The sequence below is a fragment of the Dasypus novemcinctus genome, chromosome 6, assembly GCF_030445035.2.
Source record: "Dasypus novemcinctus isolate mDasNov1 chromosome 6, mDasNov1.1.hap2, whole genome shotgun sequence".
Taxonomy (NCBI): domain Eukaryota; kingdom Metazoa; phylum Chordata; class Mammalia; order Cingulata; family Dasypodidae; genus Dasypus; species Dasypus novemcinctus.
In genome coordinates this window covers 37237985-37248092 of record NC_080678.1, presented here as the reverse complement: position 1 = coordinate 37248092, position 10108 = coordinate 37237985, and the positions used below count along the sequence as shown (strand labels likewise).

At 43.8% G+C, this 10108-nt stretch overlaps 1 protein-coding gene across 2 annotated transcripts; it reads right to left on the bottom strand.

Annotated features, from left to right (window-relative positions):
• Positions 1-305: 305 nt before the first annotated feature.
• NOLC1 (nucleolar and coiled-body phosphoprotein 1) lies at positions 306-10108 on the bottom strand. 2 transcript variants are annotated; one of them, XM_023584758.2, is made up of 13 exons: positions 9918-10108; positions 8163-8218; positions 7888-8027; positions 7426-7553; positions 6705-6864; positions 4756-4886; positions 4501-4636; positions 4021-4152; positions 3718-3828; positions 2928-3596; positions 2643-2749; positions 2375-2467; positions 306-2191 (listed from the first exon to the last, which is right to left on the bottom strand). In XM_023584758.2, exons 1-13 carry the CDS (start codon positions 10035-10037, stop codon positions 2033-2035), a joined length of 2142 nt encoding a protein of 713 aa, XP_023440526.1. In that variant the 5' UTR covers positions 10038-10108; the 3' UTR covers positions 306-2032. The 2 variants fall into 2 exon arrangements, with proteins under 2 accessions (XP_023440526.1, XP_012375245.1); XM_012519791.4 differs by having other exon boundaries at positions 4021-4149; positions 9918-10081.

Below are 10108 nucleotides of genomic sequence, written 5' to 3'. Positions count from 1 at the left end.
GGGGGGGGGGAGTGGGGAAGGAGAAATAAATAAAAATAAATCTTAAAAAAAAAAAAAAGTTCCCTAGATGATTCCATTTTCAGCCAGGATTTGGAATCATTGACTTAAGACTTTTCTGTAAAGGACCAGACAGTAAACATTTTAGGCTTTGTGGGCCACATAAGGTCCATGGTGCATTTTGAACTTAAGCCTTTTAAAAATGTAAAAACCATTCTTACTTCTTACCCTCTAACTGGCATCCAAAGTGCTCTGGTTTCAGTGGAAGTTGGGAGAGTTTGGACTCAAAAATAAAACTCCCAGACGCATTATAAGCCAGGCAATTTATTACTTTATATTAGGACATGTAACTTTTACCATGAAGACTGAAATACCTATGTAGGCATGAACAGTGCATTTTCTTCGTAGAGGCAGTTACACGGAAAACCAGATTATCAAGTTTTCAGTGAGCACGGAATCCAAACTAGGAGAGGCTAATCTTGAGACCTAAAGATATCCATGAGAGCTTGGGGCACATTTTTCTACCACAGGGACAGCCCAGCCTCCAGACAGGTTGTTGATTCTTCCCTTCCCACCTTACTCTGGTTGAGCACTGCTAATGGGCACTTCTCATGGCTTTATAATCAGCCTGTTTAGAGTAGGAGTCATATATCTGTTCACTGTTTTAGGACACTAACCCCAATGTCAGTTAACATTTAAGGTTCCCAAGAGGCACACCAACTGTTCTGAAGTACCAACTATGAGACACAATAATCTTGGTAGGAGGCTCTCCCAAAACCTACTATACTCCAATAAGTTTTACCAGATACTAGTCTAAAGGATCCTATCACCCCCATTAGCACATTTATAGGTTACCTATAAACTCATTTGACTAATGTAACCTAATTCCTATCAAAGACTGAGGTTTATAAAAACAGCTTTTTATTTAGGAGGTACTGGGGATTGAAACCAGGACCTTGTGCATAGAAAGCAGGTACCCAACCAGAGCTACATCTGCTCCCCTTTTCCACTTTCTTGATCAGTGATTCCCAACCACATAGGAGTTAGTGAAACCAATTTTATGTCACCACTGCTACCAAGACAGAAATACCAAGTGATATCAAGTGATAAGTATTTTTCAGAATAAATTGGTGTTATTTTTTCTCTAAATGTAAAAAACAAGATGTTTTAAGAGCTTCTTCCCTGGGAATCAGTACTCTTAAATTAGAACATTTAAGCACTTAGTACTCAATTGCAGAAAAAAGCTTTTCAACAATAGAAAAGTATATGCGCTCAAATTAAAAAAAAAAAAAGCCATTTATTGCAAACATTATGTAATAATGATAAAAGTACAGAAAAACATTTCTGAATGACCCACAGCATTCATACCACACCAAATTTTACCTATAACAAAACAATGAATTTTATCTCAAAAGGTAGGTAGCCATGCTGGCTGAAAACTTCAGTCACAGACCCAGTGAAAAAGAATGAAATACACAGTGCATGCTTAACAGACACATACATATACATTCACCGTTCTTTAATTTCTCCCCACCAGGGCTTTGAGGGGTAGGAGGGAGCAGTGGACAACATGTGTACTCATAAAGGCAGAATCATCCTTCAAGTAAATTACTGAAATTCACACGTGACCTTTATTATGTCTTGGACAATAGCTAAGATTTTATCTGTAGAAACCTGCCTCTGAATATTACAACAAAAAATCAATAGGAAATTATTTAATATAAAATACACAAATTTCTCAGTATGAGGATATCCACAGAACAGGGAAAAGGGGATGAAAATTAAAACAAATTTTCTTTAAAAACAATACTCCCTTTAGCTTGTTCCTGCTACACAACACTCAAAAAAATCTGTACAAAACAAGGATCACAGGAAGGACCAGGGAGGATGTTAAGTTGCAAAGTCTTAGGATCTACTCTAAACTGCTGCCATTACCCAGACCATCCCCTAAGAAAAGTGAGGGTTCCCAGGTCCACTGGGAAAAGTGAGTGCTCTCCTATCATCACCCCTGCTTCACCAGATGGCCGGCCCCAGGTCACTCACTATCAAACTTAATGGAATTGACCTGGACAGAGATGGAGCCTCCCCGGTAGCTGCCCCGCTTCTTCTTGGTTTTCTCATGCCGGAAGGATTTGCCTTTGGTGAACTTCAGAACCTGATTGGCTCGCTCCCCCCAGTCTCCAGCTGCACCACGCTGATAGGTAGAGAGATGTTATTACCACACAGAAGCCCAAAACTGTGGCCCCCGTCACTTCCTTCTCATTCCACTCCCTGCTCAAGGCAACTTGAACCAAGAGCATCCCACGGCCCTAAATCAAAAGCCACCCTCTCTTCCACCCTCCTTCCTTTGAGACTGGAGAACACTTTGTCTCTTCACCTTGGCATCGAAGGAGTTGTCTGCCACTCGCTCATCCACCTCAATTTCTTCTTCCCTGACCCTTCGGAAAGGGGATGATGCCCTTTTCTCTACCTAGAAAAAAATAAAGTAAAAAATTAACGATAGAGCAGTCATGCAAGGAAAAGTCCTCCTAAACTACACACATGTGCACATGGGTCAGGCCAGGCAGAGGGATATTAAGATAATCCCCAGATTTTTCTTCTACTCTTTAAGGGTTAGGTCCTGAGAGAAATGTGAGACAACTTACTTTCTTCCTTTTTGGAAATGTGTTTGGAGTCTGGAGCTTCAGCTTTTTGACTTGAGGGGTCTCTGCCTCCTTGGCAGCTTCATTCTGCTTCCGCTTCTTTCCTGAGCCTACAAAACAAAAAGCCAGACTCAGGACCATTTTTCCTGCTTCTTAGGTTCCTTCGCTGAAGGCCTACAACTGGAAGCCTTGTAGTGGCCCTCCTTTCCCTACCCCACACCACGAGATTATATCCTAACCTGACTTTGTGGGGGCAAATGCCAGAGGGAAGGTTCTTTGGATACAAACCTGGCTTGGAAACTGCCACTGTCACCTTCTTCTTTTCTTCCTCCTTCTCTTCGTCCTCCTCATTGTTGTCCCTGACTGCTTTTCCATTTTGGGCAGTCAGTACAGAAGTGCCGTTGGCCTTGGGTGCTTGTGGCCTTGGGGTACCCTTGCCCTTTGGCTTCTCCTCCTCTTCCTCCTCACTGGAGCCATCAGAGGAAGAACTGCTGTTGCTCTCAGCCTTTACTTCCTTTTTGGAGGTTGACTTGGAAGGGGCTACAGCTCCTGCTGCTTTCTGTGGCTTCTTTTTAATTGGGACTTTAGATGTCTTCTCTTCCTCCTCTTCTTCCTCACTGCTGGTGCTGTCTGAATCAGAACTACTGGCCCCACCACCCTGAGGGGTCTCTTTGGCCGGCAGAGATGGAGTCACTTTGGCCAGAACTTTGGACTTAGATAAGGCCACAGTCTTTGTCTTTTCCTGCTCCTCCTCCTCCTCACTGGAACTGCTCTCCTCCTCACTGGAGCTGCTATCAGCCTTTCTGGTTAGAGGTTTCTGGCTACTGCCTGCAGGTGGCTTAGGAATTGCAGCTGGTTTAGCTGTAGGCTGCTTGGTAGTGGCAGGTGGCTTACTTAAGGGATTTTTGGAGGTGCTAGCTGGCTTAACAGGAGCTTCATCTTCAGAGCTGTCAGAGTCTAGACAGAGAGGGGATAGAATGAGTAGCTACCCAAATCAGACCCAGGGAAGCCCCGTAGTAGTTGCTGTCCAAGCGAAGGAGTGTTCCATTGCTGCCCTGAGGGCCTCCACATGCCTCACCTGAGCTGTCTGAAGAGCTTTCTGCTGCCTTCTTTGTTGGAACTGGTTTGGTGGTTGCTTTGACAATGACTGCCTTAGCTGGGGGCTTCTTTTCTTCCTCAGAACTTGAATCTGGGGAAAACCTGTGGTATTATGCTGGGTCCAGAGCACCCGACCCAACCAGAACAACAGAAAGGAGGATGTCTTAGGCCTATCTTGTTTCAATGAAAAACAATAGAGAAATAGAAGCACTTCTCCCTTTTTGAGTCATCATATGATCCCCCAAATTCATTCTTAGGGGGATTCTGCATCCCTCTGACTCACCAGACTCATCACTGCTGTCCTCACTGCTTTCCTCTGATTGTTTCTTCTCTGCAGCCTTCTTGAGGGGCTGGGTCCCCAGGGACTTCTTTGGGGCAGGAGCAGAAGGTGGAGGGACTGAACTATAAGGACCTGCTGAAAAAGAACAGTGTGGAAGTCTTAAAATATGTGTATAAATTCTCTGATATTGATCTCACTGGTGGAGCTTAATTCCCTTTCCCTGGAATGTGGGCTGGAATGAATCAGTGACTTGCTTCTAACAAATAGAATATGGCAGAAAAGACAGTGTGTCACTTCCAAGTCTGGATCATAAAAGGCACAACAGCTTCTTCCTTGCCCTCTTTCTTGAATCACTTGCTCTGGGGAAAACTAGCTGTCAGGTCATGAGGATGCTCAGCAGCTCCTTGGAGAGGCCACATGGCACTGCAGAGGTACTGCTGCAACTGGGCCATGTCATGCAGCTGACTTCTTAAGTCTAATCACCTGGTTTTTTCTTCATGGGTTTTTTCTGTTCCTCTTCCTCCTCACTGGAAGAGTCCTCACTGCTAGAACTCTTCTGTGTAGGGGTGGCAGCTGCTTTCACTGGGGCCTTGGCCACAATTTGCTTTCTAGGTACAGTCTGAATCAGAGAGAAAACCAATTATCCCAAGAAAATGCTGACCCAACCAATCTTGCCAGGGAATTGAGACACCCCTGCCCCCCTGGCTACCTCTTCCTTGGCAAAATTATGGACCAGACCTTCTTGGAAATGGCTGCTGCCTTCTCCTCCTCTGAGTCATCACTGCTGCTGCTACTGCTGCTGCTGCTGCTGCTGCTGCTGCTAGCTGCTTTGCCGTTGGTTACTTTAGGGACTGCCCGAGCTGGTGTGCCTAGAGGGAAAAGGAGTGTAAGGAACACCAAGGCAAATCAGGAGTCATAAAATTTTCCTTTCTACTAGTTGACAACATAGAAATCTATTAATGTTCTTGTCTTTAGAGTAGACATGATGATTACCAAGATTTACTGTATATAAGAGTGACTTTCCCACCCAACTTCAAGAATAAATCTAAAAAAAGAAAGTTATGATGTAAATAATTTAAATATGCCCTCTGAAGTCTTTCACTCCAAATTCCACTCAGAGAAACTCCTGTAAATCAAGCTAACCTTACATAAGAAAAAGTAATTCTCATCTGTCCTATGGAATAAAGGGGCAAAGAATAAAAGGAATAAAAATGGTACTGAAAAGCACAAAATGGTCAGTGAAATGAGATTTGTAAGAACAAAAATGTCTATGAAATTTAAAGACTGCTAAACAGGAATAAATTTTTCCTTGCTGCAATGACTGTCGATTTACTAGCACTTCTGTTTGTTTTTTTATTTTATTTATTTATTCCCCCCCCCCCATTGTTTTTTGCACTCGCTGTCTGCTCTGTGTTCTTTTGTGTCTGCTTGTCTTCTCTTTAGGTAGCACTGGGAACCAATCCTGGGACCTTCCAGATGGAAGAGAGGTGCTCCGTCTCTTGCATCACCTCATCTCCCTGGTCTGCTCCATCTCTTATTGTCTCTCCTCTGGGTCTCTTTTTGTGTCATCTTCCTGCACCAACTCTCCATGTGGGGCAGCTCCCCTCACAGGTCAGAACTCCACGTGGGCCAGCACTCCGTGTGGGCCAGCTCTCTGCTCGGGCCAGCTTGCCTTCACCAGGAGGCCCTGGGAATTGAACTCTGGGTCTCCTATATGATAGACAGGAGCCCAGTCGCTTCAGCCACATCCATTTACCTATTTTCTAGCTTTTAATTATGAGATCTTATTCTTTTGTAATAAAAAGTCAGTCTTTTAAAAAAAAATGAGGGGAAGCAGATGTGGCTCAACTGATAATGTCCGCCTACCATATGGAAGGACCTCCTCGCCCATGTGGTAAGCTGGCCCACGTGCAGTGCTGCCGCATGCAAGTAGTGCTGTGCCACGCAGGGGTGCCCCATGTGCAAGCTGCGTGCCCTGCGCAAAAAAAGCACAGGCCACCCAGGAGTGGCACCGCACACACAGAGAGCTGATATAGCAATATGATCCAGCAAGAAGAGACAGATTCCCAGTACCACCTGACAAGAATGCAAGCGGACACAAAAGAACACACAGTGAACAGACACAGAGAGCAGACAACGGGGTGGAAGTGAAGAGAAATAAATAAACCAAATCTTTAAAAAAAAAAAGAAAAAAAAAACAAACACAAGGTAGCTCAAGCAGCTGGGTGCCCACATACTACATGGGAGGTCCTAGGCTCGATTCCCGGTGCCTCCTAAAAAAGGCAAGCAAGAGAGGAAGCTGGCAGGGCATGCTGACACAATGAGGAAACACAATGAGACACACAACAAGTGGGAGTAGAGGTGGCTCAACACAATGGATGCCTCCCTCCCACATGGGAGATCGTGGGTTCAGTTCCAGGTGCCTCCTAAAAAAGAAAATAAGCACACAACAAAGAGACACAGAGAGCAGACAAGGAGCACAAACAAACAAAGGGGATGGGGGGAGAAATACATGGATAAAGTAAACCTTTAAAAAATTTTTGTAAAATTATGATTATAAAAAAATTCTGTAGGAAAAAAAAAAAATGACATTACATCTAGTTCAAAAACCATTACCACTTCCCTATGCCTAGGAGAAGTTTTAATAGCATAATCCCCAGGCCAGCTTTTTGGAACAGAAACAGTACCTGGTTTGGCTGGAGTTTTTGCCTGAGTTTTAGCTGCCATAGGTGTTGTCTTCAGCTTCTTTGGTGCCTCATCCTCTGAGCTTGAGTCAGAATCAGACTCGGAGCTCTTGGCCTTCTGTGGAGGAGTGTTAGCTGCCTTGGCTTGGGGCTTAATTCCCTTCTGTTAGAAAACACATGCAGAAGAGAAGAGAATCAGCAAGAGTTTTTGGGTGACCAAAAGGTAGAAGGCTTTCTAGGTCCCTGTTGTTTTTTAGAGACTAATAGAATAACAAGAGTGAGAGAAGAAAACAAAAGAAAAAAAGAGTAAAGATAAAAATTTTACAAAGAGTGAAAGCTAAGCCGGACTACACACAGAAAGGACAAGAAAATCTAACAAGAAGCAAAAAGTTCAGCGACTTGATACACTGGCCTTGCCCTCCCACTTCCTGCCAAGAGCTCCCAATATTTGCCTACAAAACACATTCTCTTACTCCTGGAGCCCTAGACAGTATTCAGAAATCCAACCACCCAGGAAAGCAGAATGGGGCTGAGTTCCTCTAGATTCAGAGCCTGACTTCATGTTCACATGTCTCATCTATACCTCATACTTCTTTCATCTCCCAGAAAGTCCCCAGATTCTTCCCCATAGTCACCTACCAAGTCACAAGCTAGAAGCCAAGATTTTAGGTTTATTCCTTTCCAACCCTGTAAGTAACTCTCTTCCCTTCCCAAAGCTGCAAACCTGGGCAGGCTTCTTCTTTTTGTCCTTCTCCTCATTATCATCACTGGATTCTTCACTGCTGCTGCTGCTCTCTGATGCTTTGGCTGCAGCCTTTCCAGGAGGAAGAGTGGTCCGCTTAGCAGATACAGCTGAATAAAAGCAGAGGTCCCAGTAACAATTAGCTATGGGGGACTGTGGTTAACAAATGTACAATATTGATACATAGTGTTAATAACAGGGGGTGTATATAAAAAATATATCAAGTGTATGCTATGGACCATAGTTAATGGTAATAATTGGATGTTCTTTCATGATGTAATAAATGTTCCACAACCACGTTTAAGGTGTTGGTGGACAGATGATGTATGGGCATCCTGCACATTATGTGTGATTGTTTTGTAAGCTCACAACTTCTCTAACAAAAAATAAAAAATAAATTTTTAAAAAATTAGCCACCAACCCCAATCCCCTGCCCTGCCTTACCAGCCTTCTTAGCTGGAGGTCCTTGGGCCTTTTCCTCCTCGCTGCTCTCCTCACTACTGTCACTGGATGAAGTCGTCTTTTTAGCCTTCTTAGTCACTGGTCCATTCACCTGTAACTTCCGCTTTGGGGCCTTAGCAGACCTGTTAAGATAGACTAGACTTACTTCTGGAGAATAAGGACCTTCCCAAACCAAGGAACACAAAGACCACCAAGCAACATAGCCCAGCCAGCCAATCAGGACAGAAAATAGCCCAAATGGAACAGGGAAGGCTTACTTGAGCCAAAAGCTATAGATATCCAAAAGGGAAGAAGCATTGGCATCCTGCTGGGTCTGTAGGAGAAAAAAGAACTGTGTAAGGAAATTTTATCCTGATTACTCAAGGAGAGGTTATGTTTTGTGTTAATCTTTCATAAACTGTGACCTATTAATTCCAATTAAATTTATTATAAATGGTACATGTTCTACTACTTCCACTTGAGTAAATTAGGAGAAAAATATTTTATCTATTTGTCTGTTTCACAATTTTGAATACAAAAAAAAACTTTGGGCTATTCCTGAGATTTGTGGCACCATCTATCCCCCTGCCTGTTTATCCTTATTTATGAAAACCTGAAAAAATGTGTATTCCCTTTAGTCTACCAATGTCTCATCTAGTAGTTTACCCTTACCCATTAAACAAGGGAACAAACATTTATACAAGTGGCTTTTTGCTGCAATATGGTTTATAATACCATATTACAGAAAAAAACTGGTAAATAAGCCATGCTACATACCCAGTATAATTTCTCTAAGATTTTTTTCCTGTATAAAATGGAGATAATACTATACATGTTATTAAATTCTAGGAAGAACAAGAGATAATGCAGGTATACAGCTTAGCATCTGGTCCTTTATAATTCCTCCATGAATATTAGCTGTTGTGGCATAAAACCAAAGAATCCTGACTCTGAAAGGCCCAACTCCATCGAACCCATTATGAAAATTCTTTGCAGTCTCTTTGACAATCAACTCAGAACTGTTCCAATAAGGAAGCAGTTATTATCAGCTTACATGGCAGTCTGTCCCAGTTAAGCAAGTTCTTTCTGATGCTGAGCTAATTGCTTCCTTTTGCAGCCTGGTTCCACTACAAGAACAAGCCTATCTTCTTGGTCATTTTACTGCCTATGCTGAAAATTACCTACCACTCGACCCTCTCTCTCCAGGTATTTTCCCATACTCATGTCTGCTCTTCCTGATATGTGGATTCCAAACCTTTCATATTCCTGATGATCTTCTTACATGTGTTTGGAACATCCTAAATTGCCCTAACTATGAACAGCTTTTTTTATCTTTACTGAAATGCACAAAACTCCCAAAAAGTGGATAATGGCATCTCTGTAAAAATAGGAACAGACTCAGAGAGATTAAGCAAGCTGCTACAAGTGGTATATCCTGGTCTCACACCTAGGTTTGATTCGGTAAGCCAAAGGCCCACTGTTATGCTTGCTTGGTAAGGCTACGATGCTCAGTCCTTCTGCTTAGGTATAACTGAAAGCAGAACCCTGCCTCTACTCTCATTCATTTTCTTCTTTACTAACGAAAATTCCAGTCTTCATTTCCGAAACAATTTCGCTTCATTCAAACTTGAGTTCCGGGTAAATGTAGTTGCAAGTTGCGTCAGGTCACGTTTTGTCTCAGTCAACTAAAAGCCCACCAGGGGCCGCCAATGCCCTCGGTGGGGAACGGCACCCCATCTTTGCAACACTCCACCAGCCCATGTGACTTGGGCCACGCGGGTTCCATGCTGCCGCCAATGCACCGCTCATCAGGAAAAAGCAACAAGACAAAACGTTACTTATTCAGACCTCGTGGAAAAGGCGGCGCGACGATCCAGGCTTTCTCCTGTCACCGCCGAGAGTTCAGCACAAAGACCTCCGCAGAAACTAGGCTGGCAGATCCCAAAGACCTCCCTACAGGAACCCTAAGCATGTCAGGGCCTGGAGATTTGTGGTCGTCCCACCCCGACCCGTGCCCCAAACTCGGGACTCACAGCTCCTGTCGCCTTGGCGAACTTGTTTGCCACCTCCGAGAGCTGGTTATCGCGCAGAAAGCCGAGCACGAGGGGATAAAGGTCGCTGGGAACCACGCGGCGCAAACCCACGTCCGCCATCCTCCAGGCTATACGCGTCACTACCGTTGTCGACGCATGCTACTTACGAATTCAGGAACCAGGAGGTGGGC